This window comes from Castor canadensis, chromosome 2 (assembly GCF_047511655.1).
Source record: "Castor canadensis chromosome 2, mCasCan1.hap1v2, whole genome shotgun sequence".
Lineage (NCBI taxonomy): Eukaryota > Metazoa > Chordata > Mammalia > Rodentia > Castoridae > Castor > Castor canadensis.
Genome location: NC_133387.1, coordinates 88,606,992 through 88,626,365, shown reverse-complemented (window position 1 = coordinate 88,626,365; position 19,374 = coordinate 88,606,992). Strand labels below are relative to the sequence as shown.

At 42.9% G+C, this 19,374-nt stretch overlaps 1 protein-coding gene across 3 annotated transcripts in view; it reads left to right on the top strand.

Annotated features, from left to right (window-relative positions):
- The window catches only part of Scrn1 (secernin 1), a 53,169-nt gene extending 34,823 nt beyond the window's left edge, over positions 1 to 18,346 (top strand). For all 3 annotated transcript variants that reach the window (XM_074065219.1, XM_074065221.1, XM_074065220.1), the window contains exons 4-8: positions 776 to 978; positions 3,718 to 3,912; positions 6,566 to 6,731; positions 12,290 to 12,470; positions 14,669 to 18,346. In XM_074065219.1, the coding sequence (XP_073921320.1) occupies positions 776 to 978; positions 3,718 to 3,912; positions 6,566 to 6,731; positions 12,290 to 12,470; positions 14,669 to 14,827 (904 nt within the window). In that variant the 3' untranslated portion in view covers positions 14,828 to 18,346. The remainder of the gene's footprint in view (positions 1 to 775; positions 979 to 3,717; positions 3,913 to 6,565; positions 6,732 to 12,289; positions 12,471 to 14,668) is intronic.
- Positions 18,347 to 19,374: the final 1,028 nt, after the last annotated feature.

The window sequence follows — 19,374 nt, the reverse complement described above, 5'->3', positions numbered from 1 at the left end:
AACAGAGTGCTTTTAAACAAGAGCTATTGATTGACCATAGTTCTGGAAGCTAGAAAGTCCAAAATCAAGGTGCCAGCATTTGGTATCTAGTATGGGACCATTTTCTGATTTACAGATGGCACCTTCTTGCTGTGTCTTCATATGGGAAGGGGCAAGGCAGCTCTCTGAGGACTTTTTCACAAGGGTACCAATCCCTCGAGGGTACCATTCTCATGATTTAATCACCCTCCAAAGGTTCTCTCTCCTAGTGCCATCACATCGAATGTTAGCGTTTCAACATAAGAATTTTGAGAAGACAGAAACAGGCCATAGCAGTAACCAAAATACCTCCTATAGAATAATAGAGATCCAGGCTGGGCAGAGATTCCTTTTGCTTAGGCAGGAGTTAGAAGGAAGCACAGGCCTCAGAAAAGGGGTCTTGCTAGGGGCTACAGCTGAGCCAGTCAGCCAGCTCCAGAGAAGGTGGTCATTAAACAGAAAGAGGTGCAAACCATCCTGTCCAGATAGAAAGACCACTGGCTCCTGATTCTTCTGTCTGTGTGGATTCCTCTATCTGGGCTATGTCTAAAGACAGAAACCATCCCCCATGATTTATAATTGAGTGTGTGAGAGAGGAATTCTGAGTTATCAAGTGCTGCTAATCAGTTTGAGTATTTACCATGTATACGCACATTGGCATGCTTCCTAACTCAACCTTGTGCCAGCCTTTAGTTGCCATGGTGACAGTCATGTGGTCTGAAATGATTGAGGTACACTTTTGGTTTCCTGACTTCAGGCTTGGTTTAGAAAGAGGGACAACAGCTAAAGAAGCCTTAGACGTCATTGTCTCCTTGTTGGAAGAACACGGACAAGGTGGGAATTACTACGAAGACGCAAACTCCTGCCATAGCTTCCAAAGTGCTTATCTGCTTGTGGACCGTGACGAAGCCTGGGCACTGGAGACTGTAGGGAAGTACTGGGCTGCAGAGAAAATTACAGGTGAGTGGGTGCAGGACGAAGAGTTTTGGGGAGGGGAAAGGCTGAGGTAATGCTGGCTGGACGTACAGGGTCAAAGCCAGGGAACATGCTGCTGGGGCAGAACCCCTGTGTACTGGCTTTTCATGCTTAGGCACACTGCTTACTTCCTTGCATCTGTTTCCAGATCTGAACCTGGAGTGCCCTGGATCCAGACTGACAGGATGTCCATACTCCAGAAGTACATTCCCAGTGTTTCATATTTTCTGTTTGCTTTCTGAGCAATACCCATTTCTGACTACAGCAGCTCCGTGACTGAAACTGTTAACTCTGTTAGTTGACTAATGGAATGGTGTTCTTCATTCATAACAGGTCAACAAATCCCTTCAACAGGGAGCTGCCCCTTGTCACCCACAGCCCCGTAGCTGTTTGAGCTCAGAATGTTCCTCTAAAGTAGGAATTTGGATCTGTGTGAAGATCATTGAATGTCACTTGGGCTAACCAGGCCATTGCTGTGTAAGAAAATGGTACTAGAAAAGCCAAGAACTTGGTGATCTACACAGAAGGGTTTAGTGCCCATAGAATCACTGCTGTGTCCCCTGCAGAGTCTTGCTTCTTAGACAGTGCTGAGGAAGGATATGTTACAGGTAGGAGTGGTGGTCTTGTTTCATCTCCTCAGAATGCTCGTGTTCCCAATGGGATGGGATCCCAGAATGAGATAAAGAGCTTCCAAGAGGACTGCATAGAACTAGGAGAGAAAGAGAGTTACCAGGGACACTCCTTTTACATTCCTTAGGACAGGATGATAAATACGTGGTATGTGCACTGCCTTTCTCCTATGCCCCTGCAGACATGGCTGGTAAAACACTGTTGTTGAACCTATCTTTGGCCTCTATAACTTTTTCAACTGAGTTTACCATGAATTCTCTTCCAGTTAATCAAAAATGGTATGAGGGGTGAAACCTGTTTGCCACTTTTGCCTTGGAACCAAGTCTAACCTGAGTTGGAAGCAGATCTGTCAAAGTCATTAGGAGTTAAAAACCCGTTTTTTTGTTTGTTTGTTTGTTTTGTTTTTTGTGCACAAAGTCCATTGAAGCAGAGAAATCTAAAATGTGGGGTCCTGACCAGCCTGTGTGAAGGCTGTGTCTACCTGGAGGAAGAGCTGGCTTCTGTTCATTCTCACAAGGGTGCAGAATGGTCTAGCCACACCATCTACACCACAGGGAGTTTTTCCACCTTCATGGGCCCAGTGTATACCCAGTTGGGCTGGTGCCTGCTTGCTGGCTCTCACTTGTATTTACAGAACAAAGGAAGTCAGTGTGGCCTCCCAGGTCTGCAACTCTGCTATAATGCTGGAACTTAAAACTCCTTTTATAAAAAGCCCCCTAGATGAAATCTTACTACTGAATGCCCCATTAAGAAGGCTAGTGGGCCAACTTCAAAGCAGTCAAGTTGCTTTAAAGTAAGATCCAAGGCTTTTTGGTCTATAACTATATTTCAAAAGCTGAGCTTCTGTTCAAAATATAGCTTAAAAATTCATCTCCACAAAATGAATGTTGTCTTTCACTAAACATTTAAATTAAAAAAAAAACTCAGCCATTTCTTGGGTTTATCGATTTCCTGTCCTCTGATCTCAGCAGCAGCGTAATTGATGGCAGCGGATTTAATGCACCCTACCCTCCAATGCTGATTCTTGAAAGCAAATCTCTAATATAAATCAGCCTTCCAGGAAAATAACATCCGTGGAATTGTTTACAAAAGCTTTTCTTTTTTGAAAATAGCTTAGTATGAGTAATGTCAAAACTGTTTTAGGCTCAAGCTACTTTTTATTGTTTAATTATTTATTAATCAAACAATAAATTATTTATTATTTGATTATTTATATTTTTCCTTTTGTGGAGGCCTCTGAAAAAGTGAGTGGCAAAGGACCAGTGTCACTCAGTCAGGAGTGCTTATTCTGGAGGTGCAAATCATTGAAGCAAAGCATCTTGGGAGAACTCAGGCCAGCACTGATCAGACCTCTAGGGATTGGCTTTCAGGCAGCAATGATTTTATCTCAGCTAGGACTTTAGGCTCTTTCATTCTTTTATTTCATTATTCAAGAATCTGAAACATTAACATGCTCCCTGAGAGAGAAACTATGAACTGCCCACTGGGGCTAGCACTGATAACTTAGTGTCTGTACTCTGGGCAGCATCTTGAAGCTTGATAGCCAAGTTGTCCTCTGTGTATTTGCATGTCCTGCTTTAGTGAGCCCGCCAGCTGATAGGTGGGTTTCTGGCCTAACTCTCATTCAGCGAGGTAGAGTATACTCAGAATGTGACCATTTCTGATTCTAGATTTATTTAGCTACATTTTAATTTTTATCTGTTTGGGTGGGTGTGGTGGTGGTGTGGAAAGAAAATCCCACTGGGGAGGAATCTCTTACAGATTTTTATGTCTTGTTAAACCTGTACCTCTCTTTCCTTTAATTCATACTTGGGGTATTTAGTGAGAATGAAGGGCCTTGTGCATTTCCTTTGGATTATGAATTTAAGATAAGTAAAGTTGTTGCTTATCTAAAATGTGATCATGCCTAGCTGAACCTTTTAGGAATTCTTGTAGAATGAGGACCAAGGATTGTGTGTTTTTCTCTTTGAAAATTGAATTGAGTCCTCCCTGAGATGTTAGGGTTCCATGAGAATGATTCCCTATAAATTTCCGTTTCTTGATTAAGTCTTCACAAGTGTATTTTCCACTAACTGGCTTTTACACTCTCTGCAGAGGGAGTAAAGTGCATTTGCAATCAGCTTTCCCTCACCACTAAGATGGATGCAGAGCATCCAGACCTCAGGACTTACGCTCAGAGTCAAGGCTGGTGGATGGGAGAGGATGAGTTCAATTTTTCCCAAGTTTTTTCCCCAGCTGATGATCATCTGGACTGCTGTGCAGGCAAAGACAGCTTAGAAAAGCAAGAAGGTGAGTGAGTCTGTACCTTATAGTTCTCCTTCCTATACCCTTTATCTTGCAGTTATTCCAGAGAATTGGTCTGAGCTTAAGAGAATGAACAAATAGGAGGGTAGACCCTGCATGTAGACTAACTTGTACCAAAAGTTCCTGATGTTCAGGCAAAAGGACATCTTGTATTTATTTTTTACACAATTCTTCCTCCTCCAAGGAGATTTCTTGTTCCTCTGATACTATTTCTCCTTTGAACACTGATGTCATTGTGTTGTTTTTTGTGCTACTTATTGAAGCCCTCCTTAGAGCTCAGAATTAATATATTAGTATTACTTTGTCCTTATATTTTCCTCTTTTCCAGCCCCGTTAGTCAGCTGGACTTTGAGGGCAGGAGTGTTATCTCTTACTCATCTTAGGATCCTCTTATGACACCTGTGTAGTCCCTTGTTCCATGAACCTTTGTTGAGGTGAATTGTTGCATTGAATTCTCTTCACAAACCATTTGTCTGCCACCCAATTACTGACTTAATCAGAATCCATATTTAGGTCAATGTGTTGATTAGATAGCTTATTACTCTTGTTCCTGAGTGGAAATTTTTCCAAAAAACCACAATGGTCAACATTTTACATTTACCAGTTGTTCACGTATTTTTAAAGTCAGCTTTTTATCATTTAACACTAGTGTTGGCAAATTATGTCCTGCAGCAGCTGCCTGTTTGGGAAATAAAGTTCTGTTGGAACACAGCCATAGTCTGTTAGTCAGCTTTTCATCAAGTGACAAAACACCTGATATAAACAACATACAGGACGAAAGGTTTGTTTTGGCTTATGGTTTCAGTACAAAAATGGGTGGGCGCATTGTTTCTGGGCCTATGGCAGCACAGTACATCATTGAGGGGGCAACATGGAGGCCAGGAGGGAAAGAGAGAAATCAGAAGGGGCCAGACTCCTAATTTCCCCTTCAAGGCCACACCTCAATGACTTAACTTCTTACCACTAGGCCCTACCTCCTAAAGATTCCACCACCTCTCAGTAACATCTTAGGTTGGGAACTAAGCCTTCAATGTGTGGGCCTTTGGAAGAATTCAAGATCCAGTCCATAGCACATACCCATTTATTTCTGTATTGTTATAGCTGCTTCCTGCTGTAATGGCAGAATTGAGCAGTTGCAACAGGAATGTGTCTATGGAGACCATATGAATTTATAAGCCTAAAATATTTTCTATTGAGTTCTTTAAGAAACAGTTTCTTGACTTTAAATCTAGAGTAACACTTTGGGACTTTTGTTATAGAATTTAAGTTATATAATCTGAGTAGAAAAGTAAGGACATATTCATTTTTAATGGGAACTTTTAAAAAAGTTCTAAAAGTTTTAAATTGGAACCAAACCAGCAATGAAAGTTATTAAATAGTCACCATAAAACATCAACACTAAATCTGATGAAACCTCCAGATGTAGCTACTATTTTACAAGAAAGAGGATGGGGAAGCATTTTTAATAACACTGGGGAGATGGCACACAGTTCAGACTGGGACACTGTAGGAAGATGACCCAATTCTTCTGATAAGTAAGATGCAAGGGGGGAAAATGTGAAGCAGAGATTAAAAAATTTAAGAGATATTGCCAACCTATTAGTAATAAATATGATTCAAATCAACACAGTATGAGACAGTAAGGAAATTTGAGCTCTGTATAGTTGAAGAAATGAATGGCGTTGTTAATAATTTGGGTGTGAAATGCTATAAACAGAGCTTTATAAAGATGATATGCACTGTGTTAACAAACCTTCTCCCCGTGGGATTCCATCTTTGTGGACACAGACTACAAGAGTGTTTTGCTGTTGTTTCTGGTTTTTTGAAAAGGGGCTCCCCATGTAACTCAGGCTGGCCTGGAATTTGTAATCCTCCCGCCTAAGCCTCCAGAGTGTTAGAATAACAGTCAGGTTCCACCACATCTGGCTTGAGTGTTTTAAAGAGTTGTAACCAAATGGGAACATGTACAAATGGATCCCGTGTAGTCAAGGATTTATGTATTCACTCACCTGATTTCAGAGCCAATAGCTACATGCTCTGGAAAGTCTTAATGCCTCTGTCTGTGTATATTTCCCACCGCACAGAGGCCATTTCCCAAATATTGTGTTGACCTTAATAAGCAACAGCATATGAAAGAGAGAGCTTGGGGGACTGTGTCTAGATTGCACATTCTTTCTTATGGATGTCTATTGAGTTATTGCATTACTTGAGGCATAGCTAAATGCTCTACAAAAGACCCCAAATTAATATGGATTAAAGAAAATGGGAGTTATTTCTTTCCCATATTCTTGTCCACATGTATATACAGTCCAGGGCTGTTTCAAAATAGGGCTTCCATGGGTGGTCCACTTGTTGGTGTCTTCCATCTAGCAGGAAGTTGCAAAAAGAAAAGTGAATGACAGAGATATGAATGTGAACAAGAATCTGCATATGCCACTTCTGCTCAACTCTATTCATCAGAAATGATCACATGGCTAAACTTAGTCACAAGGGAAGCTGGGAGATATTCTGTTGTTAGTAGTTATGTTCCCAGCTATAATTTCAGAGGGGCATTAAAAAAGAGAAAGAGAAAATGTTTTTGATTCACAGCTTGCCACTGTTAAATCTTCTCTTTCCATCTCTCTCTTTTTTTTCTCAGAAAGTATCACGGTGCAGACGATGATTAACATCTTACGGGACAAAGCCAGTGGAGTCTGCATAGACTCTGAATCTTTCCTCACCACAGCCAGTATAGTGTCTGTCCTGCCCCAGAATAGAAGCTCACCGTGCATCCACTACTTCACTGGGACCCCAGATCCTTCAAGGTTGGTTTGACACACAGTTGTGAAGGTAGAAAGCATGTGCTGACCTGGACAGCTCATTTAGCAAGTGTGTATTAAGTTCCTTGTCATTTCCTCCTCTTGGATAGTAAGGTCACATTTTTCAGTCAGTCTCAACATAGGCAGTGTGGCACAAACAGCTTTGATTAGGTGAGGGGCTTGGCTATAGTCACATAGGATTTATGACAGTCAGAGAATCCAGTTGTTTTCAATTCGTCACATAGTTGTGGAATATATGTCATATGCCAAGCATGAACAAAACACACTGAGAAAAAAGAGAGAGGGAGAGAGAGAGAGAGAGAGAGAGAGAGAGAGAGAGAGAGAGAGAGAGAGAGAAATGTCCAAAATTTAGCATAAGAACTAGTTCCTGTGAATTACTGAACAAAATAGTCCAGAGGCAGCACAAATTGAAGCAGTTTCAAGTATACCAGCCAGTTCTTTAAGACATTGTGTTTTAGGAAGTTGATCTTTGCCTACAGAGGCAATGTTGCACAATGGTTAAGAACACACGGCTCTAGAACAAACAGTCAGGATTCTGAATCCCACCTCTGCAAGCTTCAGCCTTTGCCCCTACCTCTAATGCTTTGGGGAGGACCAAATGAGATAAGAAGTACGTAGTAGGTTGACCAATTATTTGTGAAGACCATCTCTGATCTACCATAGCTCCTCTGCCTGGCAATGTTCAGTCATGCATACCACAGGTCACATCATCAGTAGTTTAGAGATGACCATCCAGTGGTTTCTGAATCTGTTCATTATTAGGATCACTTGGGAGGAGTTTTTTAAAAATACAGTTGCCTTGACCTCAGTCCACTATATCAGAATCTTCAAGGCGAACCCCAGAATCTGTCATGTTAAGCCTGATCTTCAGCATGATAGACTCCAGAAGAGTGAGTATTCATTCCAGTAGGTTCTCTAGTGGTTTTCAGGTGTTCCATTGGCTGAAAACTACTGGCATTGTTTGAATATCAGCTATTAAACCTTTGAATCTCCTACCAAAGAATCTGCTGCTATTGCTTTTCATGACTTTCGTGGTTAGAAAGTGATTGTGTCTAGAAAGGAGCCTTTTCTTTTCAGGGACTATATTTTGGCTGACACACGGATCTCTCCTGACCCTTCAGCCTCATTTTATAAACTACTGCTAATATCAATAGATCCTTTCAACAAGATCTGACTAGTGAATACAGCATAAACTATTTTTTTACTTTCTCATTCACGCAACAAGCACTTATTAAGCAACTACTGTATACCAAATATTGTGCTTGGTAAGCACAAGGGATGAGGAGTTACAAGGAAAGAGGTGGTGAATATGAAGTGATGAGGGGGAGAACTTCACAGAGGAAAGAAATCTGAGCCCTGGGCATTGTGGAAAAAGTGAGAGCTCATTAGGTACAAAGGCAGGAATAGCATTCTGGGCAGATGAATGGCATATGCAAAGGCACAGAGTCATATAAAAAGCATGGCATGAGGTGACAGATGTGTATTTTCCTGTTGATGCTGGTCATTAGGCTTTGGTCTCTGCTCCTTCCCCCACCTCTCCACTAACCAGGCCCAGCCACCCTTACGTGGTCCCTCTGCTGGTCCTTCATAGTGAGCCTTGGCCATGCAGCAGTGTTCCTAGTCTCCTTTCGAGATATTTTTCTTCATTGACTCCAGCTTCTTCCTCTTGATTTTATTCCCCAGTTCCAAACCCTGGGTTCTATGGCCCCACTTTCCAACTATGCTTTTGGTCCACCAGATTCGGAGCTTCTCCTCTTTCTGGTAACCCAGCTTGTCCCCCTAGTGCTGATGACTTGGCAGCCTCTTGTCTCTGTTGGCCTACAATGCTACAGAGTAGGCACTGAGAATTCTATTTGGGAGCATCTGGAATGTTCTGCAAAGGTATCTTGACCTTACTATTTAGGAAGCAGGAGCCTTCCAAGGAGTGGTTGGAGTGAACCAGCCTCTGCTGTTCCTGTGGTCTAGGTACCTGCTCTAACTCTGCTGTGGAAACAGGGGCTTACAATACCGGAATGCTCATCTAGAGGAAATTCCATTTCCCAGGCTGAAGTACATGTCTTAATCCAATTATAGAAATGGTTTGGAAAGTAGCCTTCTGATATTTAGAATGGAAAATTGCAAGTAATTTTAAAAGACAATCATTCATGGTTAAATAAACTAAAAAGACCTTGCAGGAGATTAAGGCCCTTCCGGAAGACATTCATTTTTATCTTCCGTAATTAAATGGGCCGCGTCTCCCACTGTGACTGTAGACCTGTCCTGGGTTATTTTTCTTTTTATTCAACATTTCAGTGTTTCTCTGTAATTGGACATGTTCCACATTTTGTATTTTGTCAGCAGGAAGCATACTTGTCTGCCCTTAGATTTTTCAGATAGTAAAATTAAGGAGATCTTGGCTGGCTTCTGCTAGTGCTAAAAATCTTAAGAGACATTTTCAGGGGACAGATTCAGAGTCACTACTTTGGTTATGATCAAGGAGCAGGATTCTGTTATTTGACCCTCTCAGTTGATGTTAGGACCAAAAAGGATGTGATCTTACAAGTGCTGGGCACTTCTCTGTCTTTTGCTCACATCTGAGAGAGGGATTTTCTTCTCAAAATGACTTGCTATCATTTTCACCTTTTCCCTTCTTTTTTCCCTCTTGTGTTCTTCCTCCCTTCTACCTTATGCCAGGTACCATGTAAGTTTGAGAAATGAAAGGAGATGCAAACATCAGAGTTTGAATGATTGAAGGAGATGCAAAAGTCCTTGAATTACCTTTGTTGAGAAGGCAAATTTCAACATGTTAATATTATATTGAGTTAGCTGGCACTAATAATGACACTAATTGCCTTAGTGTACTTGTTCTGCTCCTGGGAAACCATTTCCTGGGAACTCAGTACATGTTAGTTTCAGTGATGTGAAGAATTAGGGGAATGAGAGAATATTCAGAGAGGTACCTAGTATTTTGAAACAGTGTCAAATGTAGACTTAGAGGATGCTGATTGTGTGCATCTCTGGCCAACGCCATGGACTGTGATGTCATTAGTGTCTTGAAATGGATCACAGAGGGAGTATTTACGCCAGGGGAATTGGCAAACACTATAAACCTGGGCTTATTCTTTTTTCAGAGAAATAGTTTTTAGAGCAGCATTGTCCCAAGAGGCCCTTATAGATAGGAAAGTATAAATACTCAAAATGAAAGGGGGAGTAAGGTAGAGGAAGTTCTAGGAAAATGACATGTGTGACCTACCTTAGTGTCAGTGTGCTCAGGAGATATAAGGAACTTGGTTGCTTTCTCTATCTGTCTGTCTCCCCTCTCTCCCCCTTGGAGTTTCGTTTTCTCCTTTCTAGTCCTGGCTCATTGGGCTCTGCTGGAGATTGTAGCTGCCTTGGCCACTGGTTGTGGAGCCTACACCAACCCACGGCAATTCCAAGCAGGAGCCACTTTGTCACTGGTTTTGCCTAGCTCAGATCCCCAGAGCTGAGAAGGTATAGCCCAAGTAGACTTGGGGCTATGAGGTAGGAGTCCCAGGTCCCTTTGCTGTAGAAGGGTCGCTGTGCCAGTCAGCATGGTCTGCTGACTGGTACAGGATGTGCACTGACTTAAGGATCCCCTGAGGGTTGTGTGGCCCTGGAGAACAGGACAGGGCCTGTGATGCAACTGTGAAGTCAGTGCTGGGGGACCCAGAGACAGGTGATCTGGATGCCTCTGTGCTGGGCACACTCTTTTTCTCTCCTTCCCTTTCTTCCTGTTCCTTTGACTCCTTCCCTCCCTACCTCTTCTTTCTCCCCTTCCCAGGTATCAAAATTGGTTTAGCAGTTTGGCATTTGCATTAATTCCTTTTTCACTCTAACAGTCAGTAGTAGGGGAAAGATTGATCTATTTCCAAGAAGCTGTAGAAGTGGAAGCATGTTCTTGGGGGACTTCTTGATGATGGCTGAGGAGAGAAGGGCTTTGGGACAGCCCAACCTGGCATGCCTTATACTCCCCAGAGATAGGGCTGAGGATGTCCAGTCTTCTGTGCATACGAGATGTTTGTACATCAACTAGGGAGGACATGGCAGAGGGCCCAACTCGTTCTTAACTAGCACCACTCACTCACAGCTTGGGACACAAAGGTCTCACTACTTTTGACATTCAGTTCAAATTAGTCTGGACTCCAGTTTAGCATGTTGTGACCAGTGTCTTTCCTCTGTTGAGTGCTCTTCCCCATGGTGGCCTCAGTGAACTAGCCTAGAGGTTCCTTCTCAGTGCTCCTTAGATAGGGGTGTTATAAATGACCTTTGGCCTTGTTACAGTGCAGATTCTGATTCAGCAGGAAGGGGTGAAGCCTGATGTTCTTCAGTGATGCTGATGCTGCAAGTCTAAGGGCACGACCAAAGTCACTAGGGCGACAGGTTTCCAGTCCTTTTTAGAACATGGTGCACATAAAAATACTTGTGTGACACACTGGCAAGGGTGCTCTGACTGCCCTAAGCCCCGCACACCTAAGAGATGAAGAAGTCAACATCCCAGCTCACTTCTAACCCAGTCTGAGGCTGCTTGGAGTGTGCCAAGGTACACACTTTGAGAGGAGAAAAAAATGTCCACATCAGACAGACAAATTGATAACCACACATAGGGTGTGAGGGACTTCTCCCTGTCCTTATTGCAGGGACTGTCCGTGTGGCTGACAATAGACACCCTCAGGCCCAGTGGTGCCTGTGCCTGCTATGAATGAGTGCCTCTTTGTCCCAGCACTGCTTTCTCTGGGTTTAAAATAGAGAAAAAGGCTCTTTTTAAAGTGTTAGTTCATTGTGGGTTTCCACTTACCCTGTGGTCTGGGCCACAACTCTACATGTAAGACTCATGTGCGCATGCGTGTGTGTGTGTGTGTGTGTGTGGTGCTTGTGCAAGCCTGCACACAGCCATTTCCCCTAAGCTATGTCCATCCTGCCAGAAGAACTGAGTGAAAAAGAATAAGGGGTATTGGCCGCCTGCTAAGCCAGCACTAGCATTAGCATACAATCAGACTTCTGCTTCTCAGTCATGCTCCCTCTGGGGCTTCCAGGATCCTTTGCTGACATCGGTCTTACTCTGTCTTTCTTGAGTCTGTGAGATACCACAAGGATTTTTCAATAAGGTAGAACCTCAATAACAAAAACACAGGATCCTGTCTAGGAGAGAAAGGGGAGCGCCTCCTTCAACTCAGATAGATGGGGTAAAACTGTACTCAATGGCACTCCTTTTTTTAAAGATCCTCGTCCCACAACCTGCATGTCTACTTGCCTTACTTTATGCAACTAAAAGGGGCTTCTCATGTGGTCTTTCCAGAACAGAGAAAGTCTGTTTTGATGTCTCCTTGCTGTAAGTAGAATTTACAGCTTACAAATGGATGCTAGTTTTACTGAAATAGCTACTCAGACATGCAGTTGTGTTTCTCATGGCCTGTACCCACCCACCACCCACTACCCACCACCCAACTTGGCTCAGAAAGTGTTTGCCAAATAGAAGAACAATTGCCTGAGTGTCCTCAGGCCCCAAGCTCAGTGTGGCTGAAGTGGCTCTCCTTTTTCTCCAGGTCCATATTCAAGCCTTTCATCTTTGTTGACGATGTAAAACTTGTCCCTAAAGCACAGTCTCCCTGTTTTGGGGATGACGATCCTGCCAAAAAGGAGCCTCGGTTCCAGGAGAAACCAGACCGCCGGCATGAGCTGTACAAGGCCCACGAGTGGGCACGTGCCGTCATTGAAAGTGACCAGGTGAGGCTGGGTGAGGGCCAGGGAGGGTGTTAAAGTCAACAAGAGAGGGTCAGGGAAGCAGCTAGCAAGCTCAGTTCCTTCCTTTCATGTTTTACCAGTATCTCACAGAAAGCCAGTTTCAGAGTGCTTTTCTGGACCCTTTTCCTGGTATTCATTGTCTTACCCAGTCTCCTGAAACCAAATAAAACCAAGCCTCTACTTTTGATGTTATTCTCGAACTCAGTGGGCTAAGACACACCTGTTTCCTTAGGAGAAATAGAGATGTAAGTTCTAGTAGGGATGACTGCTTATGTGCTATCTAAAATTCTTTGGGGATAAGAAACTGTACTTGGTAGTAATCCTTTATTTAAAGATTCAGTCATGCCATTTCAAGAAAGTAATTCATCAAAAAAAGTTTTGGAGGTGGATGGTAGTGATGATTGCAAAAACAGTGTGGATGTACTAAACAGTTGTATATTTAAAAATTGTTAAAAGAGTAAATTTTATGTTATGAATATTTTATCATAATACAAATGGAGTTTTCAAAAAAAAATGATTCTCAAGTTCTCAGTTTGTTTTAAAACCTCAAAATGTGTTTTTCCCACCTACCAAGCTTTGGTTAATAAAGTTAAAAGATATCAATTCAAATAAGAAAAACACCCCGCCTATGTTCCCCAGCACACAGTCAATGCCCACAACAACCATTAGTGCTAAATTTTCATATAAAATCCAAGCCTATATTTTACTGCAGGAAGGAAGGAGAATTGTGGTTGTGAGGCATTCATCTGCTTCTCTAAGCATTGATGCAATGACTTTCTATAGGTGTAATTTGCTTGAGAACAAGAGACACCTATCAGATAAATTGGTGGCATAGGCAAGCTTTTTTCTTATATTTGGCATGGTGGACAATCTAAATACATATATATGTACATATATAAAGGGCAAAACCAACAGGAAATCCAGATGAATTCAGAAGATACATCTGAGAAAGGCATTCTCATTTTTTGTAGTACTTGCCCTTCTTTTCTACAGAATTGGCTATTGGACATGTGGAAGTCACATGGTTATTTTATTTTGGTTCCTCTCTTGCCAGACATTCCCCTCAAACCATGAATGCTTTGCTGCATTAAACTGAGTTTTTATTCAGGAATGTCCAGATTAGTTCCTGACAGTGATTATTTTCAAAGTGGGTGACTGTAAGCCTCAAGAAGACTAAAAATGTCATTCCATGTGGTCTGCTTTTGTGGATACTGGGCAACAAACTGGGTAGGAAGGGTTGTGTTCAGAGATGGACTGATGAGGTTGGAGGGTTTTGACATTTAGAAATGACTTGGTTTGAGTCAAGGCAGCAGTAGGAAGTGGTGGACAGAAGGGAAGAGCAACTTCTTAGTTCTGGGACATCTTGGAATGATGAAAGCTTTCTCTGTTGTGTGCTGTAAATGAGAGTCCCACTTGGAAGAAGAGCTTTCACCATCTCAGAAAAAGAGTGACTGGAGGATAGACATGGCATGTGTTTATTCAGTGAGCCATTTATTCCTTCAATAAACACCTTTTGAGAATGACCACTATGTTTCAGTCATTAGAGGGCAAAGATAAGCCCCGTTGTTGCTGCCCAGAAGATCATAGTGTAATGAGGCACACAGCCATGTAGATCAGCCATCACAAGATGGAGTGTGGTGACCATGGCAGGGATGTAGGGATTGTGTCATGGATGTCTGGAGGAAAAGCCTTCCCACAAGATCTGAAGATAGGCACAAGTTGCCCAAGCAATGAGGCAGGGAAAAGTCCTCCAGAGGACAGTGTCACCTTGCAGTAGCAAGAAAGAGTATCATGGGATGGAGGAATGCAGTTTATTCGGTTTGGCTGAAGAGGGGGTAGATGGCGCTGGTGGAGGGGCTCAAGCCATAAAAGCACTTGCCTAGCAAGCATGAAGGCCTAGTTCAAACCCCAGTGCAGCCAAAAAAAAGGGAGAAGGAAATGCCTGGCTAGAGAATAGGTGAGCAAGACCAAGACCTTCCATGAATGTTACTGCTATCCTGAAAGCAGTTGGAGCTGTGTAAGTGTCCTGAGCAGGCTAGTAACATAACCATGTTCTAGAACAGTCTCTGTGGCAATCTTGTGGGATGAGATTAGAAGGAGTGGGCAGGACAGTGGGCAGTGTCCATTGCAACAACCCCCACTGTTTTGCTGATATGTGAAGTGTCCTTATCTTTCCTCAGGAGCAAGGCCGCACACTGAGAAAGACCATGCTGGAGCTGGAGAAGCAAGGCCTGGAAGCCATGGAAGAAATCCTGAGCAGCCCTGACCCCCTGGACCCCGCTGAGGTGGGGGACCTTTTCTATGACTGTGTCGACACGGAGATTAAGTTCTTTAAGTGAAGTATACCTCCCCTCCCTCTTCTTATTTCCAACTTCCCACCTGACTAAATTACCAGCAGAACAACCACTCTCCTGTTTGAGTAAAATGAGAAAGTTACCATGTAGCCTCCTTTTCTGAAGCCAAATCCAGCTTATCCCCTGTGTCTCTAAACATCCCCTTCTCTGCTGCATAGGTCCCTTCCTTTGCTATGTAACTGTGTCTTCCTTGCCTGTTGTTCAGTTGTGTGACAAATTATGGATTTGAAGCTGCTCTTCTTGTATTCCCATGACAATAGACACATTAGCCTCCTAAGAGGGGACTGAATTGGTGGGAAAAGTAACCATTTTTGAAGTTTTAGTCTTTCTCTCCATACTGGTTTCTCCCAGGTTAACAAGCATTTGTCTGCACACAGGGCCCTTGTGTGTGTAGTCAGAGAGAACCTCTTTGCTGGAACACAGTCCCCACACGTGTGTCCTGGGGAACAAAGCCACTGGGAAGGAACAAGGGGGCTTTTCTGCAGTCCCAGCTCTATCCCAGTGCCTGTGACCCTGAAGGACTTGTCTTCCATGCACTGTGCCCATGTTCAGTAGGTCCAGACTTGCTTCCACAGGCATAGGAGCTGGGCATTGGTGTTAGCTGGAATGTACCCACCTTAGAGATTCCAAGACAGCTATGCCAGTGGCTTCCTGAGTCACCATGTGGCTTTCCCCAGAGGTGATTGCTCTCCCTACACAACTAGCCTAGGATTTCATTAAATGGCCTTGTGGCATGGTACCACCCCACATAGCTGTGATTCCCAGCTAATGAGGGAGAGAAAATGAGAAACTCTTGACTATTGAGACTGCAGGTAAAGTAGCTGTAATTCTAACACTCACTACTTTTTCTCAGCAGAGACACTGTAGTCTAGCTGATTTGTTTCCAAGACTGTGTTCACATAAAGGAGTTGACTCATCAGTAGAGGACAGAAAGTGTGCAAGAAAGACCCAGTGGGTTTAGTGCTGGGATGGCAGGGGCAAGAGGGCAACAGACGGATGTGGAAGCATTTTTTCTTAGGGTGACATTCCAGCTCTGCCCCTCCTGCTCCTGTTAGATCCCGCAGATCAGCATGTGAAGCAGCTGTCCTCTTGCCCAATCTGCCAGCAGTTGCCTGCAGATGGGTGGCTGACACAGGTGGGAGGGGAGGGGAAGGAGTGCTTACCTCCATCTATTGGAACTCTGTACCACCTCTGAGCTGACAAGTAGAGCAGAGATGACACAGTGGAAGTTTATATTAATAGAGAAGCGAGTGGGAAAGTGCCATTGGACCTAATTATGCTTCCCTATCCTTGACAGGAATCTGCAAATGGGAATATTGTATCAGTAGTCTTAGGGCTAGAAACTCCTTCTCAGCAGCATTACCACAGGCTGTGAGAACTGGCAGGGACCCAGCCCCTCCTTACGTGGATGTGAACATTGAGGATCAGGGGTTTTTATTGGAGCTTATCTTTTTTTTCTACCCTGCTTCCTTAAGAGTGGTTGTGGGTAGGTGTAGGTATGCTGTGAGCTTTTTACTTCGAAGTCTTGATCACAAATGGTTGAGAAATGTATAGAAGATTTTAGCTCTAAAGTTCATAGCAATCGGTAGTGGTGGCTTGTAGTGTTAAGTGCTTTGGGCAGGTGTCCTCTGGTTTCCACTGTTGATGAATTGAGGGTCTCAGGTAGAGCAGCCAATCTGAAGGTGTCTACAGCAGGTAAGGGGGAAGGCTGACATTTAAGGAGGATGTAGGTACCTATCCACGCCCAAGTCCACCTGCAGCATTATTTAAAACAAATGTTGCAGAAAGCCATTGTAAGATTTCACTGTGTGGTCTCATCTTCACTTGTTAGGAAGACATTTCATAGATCTGATGTGTCTGAGACAGCGAAGGTGATTCAGGGTTTGGTCAGAGAAGTGTAGTAAGCATAAATTACATAGGGTCCTTCTTTCATTACTGTGGCCAAGGACACAGATATCCCTGACAACTTGATGTCAATGTCCAGTCATGAGGTGGAAACACAATGCTACTTCTGCTGTTGGACACTGACTTTTGTCAAGCATTGCAGAGAAGGGTCAGTTCTCCTTGAGAGCTGTCTTGGCTGGCACTGCACATCACAGTGGTGATCTCTTTGTCTTAACGCTAGAGGATGTGGTGGCCCCTCCATGCACAGCCTGGAAGTTAAACTGGGTCTGGTTTATCCCACCAGGCAATGGAGGTGGTCTGTACACTGTCAAAACCCAGATAATAGCAGTGGACAGGTTCTTTGTGCTTGGAATGGGTGGGGAAAGACCAGAAGTGATGTGACTGCTTACACTTTCATCCACTTAAATGAACAGCTTGAAGTATGTTGAATTTTGAGTAGACAGCTGTGGGAAGGATGTTCACTTTGAAATGCTCATAGCAGACTTTGCTTTGAAAAACTTATATGGATAATTTCTTGGTCAGGAATTGCTTTTTTGAAGGCAACATGAAAAAAAAATGAATATTAGGATGAAGTAGTTTAAAGGTCACTGAGTGTAAATAGCCTTCTAGAAATACCATTTGCGTGTCTATTATGCGGGGGAGGGGGTGCACCTGTGCATGCTTTGTGCAGAAAGAAGTCATCATGGCTCTAAAGGATATATCTCTCTCCCATATCCCCTTATAACCTGAATCAGCCTTGTCTAGTAAATGGGGTTTACCATGGGTAAAAACATCCCTCAAGCACAAGGACAGATGCTCCAGTGAAAGTAAATTAACAAAGCAGGAACAGTCCTCTTTCTTGAAGGTGGCTTGCACCGTTAGGTAGAATAAGGATATAATAAAAATTACAGGTATCCCTTAGCACCCAAAATTGAAGACCCAGGGTCATTTTTAGGAGTCTACTTTACGTAACTAACAGGATGGGTATATGCCTATTGGATCTTAGTAGTGAAGTTGCTTTAATACTGGGTGAATCATTAGGTATACAAAAATAATCATCAACGAGGCAAATGAAGAGCTGTGACCCTTTTTTGGAAAGACCTTCAGCTGTGCTCTCAGCCTTAGGAGAAAGCATGGGGTGGGGGGAAGGGAGGGGACCTGTTTCACAGGCCATGCTTATGTGCAGGAGGAGGAGGTGTGGCAGGTCACCTGTCCTGTTGTCTCAGCACTACCTTATGCTTCCTGTAGGTGTGGCATTTCGTGTGGCATTTCATCCTGCACAGTCCCAAGTCCCCACTCCCCTTCTATGGTATGTGTCAAATGTGCTTTATCTGATTGACACCAACCATCTCGAAATGTCATACACAGAATTCTTGTGGGAACCAGTGTATACTTTGTTTGCAATCATGTTGTGAGAATCTAAATGTATTAGCTGGAAAATGATATTGGCAGGGAATAATATGAAAGAAAACATTTCTGTTTCCTGTGTCGGGACTTGACTATGTAGTCTTAACAGTCTTTTGTACAAATATCTACAAACCAGATAATTTCCCTATCCAGTGCTTGCCCTTGGAATTGTCTCTAAATGCATCAAACATACAATAAAAATACTGCAATTAATGTCCAGTGGCCTCTTCTATCATGTGTTCCATGAGTAGATGCTGGCATCAGTCACAGCACAGAAAAATGTGTGAGAGAGGATATGTTTTTCTGACTGAGATATTCAGAAAACTCAACCAGTTCTGCAATTTTCTGCATTATGTATCATCCTTTGGATTAATTCACTTGTTAAAAATAACCCCAAAACTACAATGAGCTGCCAATTCAGATCCATCAAGACAGGGACTAAAACAATGAAAATAACAAGTGTTAGATGTGGAGAAACTGGGACCCTTGTGCACTGTTGGTGGGAACGTAAAATGGTATGCCCATTGTGGAAAACAATATAGAGGTGGCTCAAAAAATTACAACTAGAACTATGACCCAACAATTCCACGTAAGTATATGCACAAAAGAATTGAAAACAGGATCTGGAAGAGATACTTGTGCACACAGTTTCCAACTTGCCTCATACACAATAGCTAAAAGGTGGAAGCAAGTATCCATAGATAGATGGATAGACAAAATGTGACATATCCATATAATGGAATATTATTCAACCTTAAAGAGGGGAAGGACATTCTGACAATACAATATGTATGGGCAGTTCAGGGCATTATGCTGAGTGAAACGAACTAGTCACAAGAGGATATAATTCCATGTACGTGAAGTGTCTAGAATAGTCAAATTTATGGGCTTGGGGGAGGGGAAGTATGGAATTATTGTTCAATGATATAGAGTTTCATTTATGCAAGATGAAAACACTTCTTTCATCATGGATGGTGGTGATAGGTATCCTGTACAACAATGTAGATGTACAATATTGAACACTAAGATGGTTAAGATGATGAATTTAATGCTGTACATTTCACCAAGGTTTTTTTAAAATTAAAAATCCATACTAGAAATTAGAAATCTAGAGGTTATCAGAATGGCTGGTGCTATGCCAAGCCTCTTTTAAAGCTTTAGCAACTCCACAACAGGAGAATGTCACTTAAGAGAAAAGCCTGCTCTTTCACTCTTGTGACAGGCAAAATGGAACTGATGTC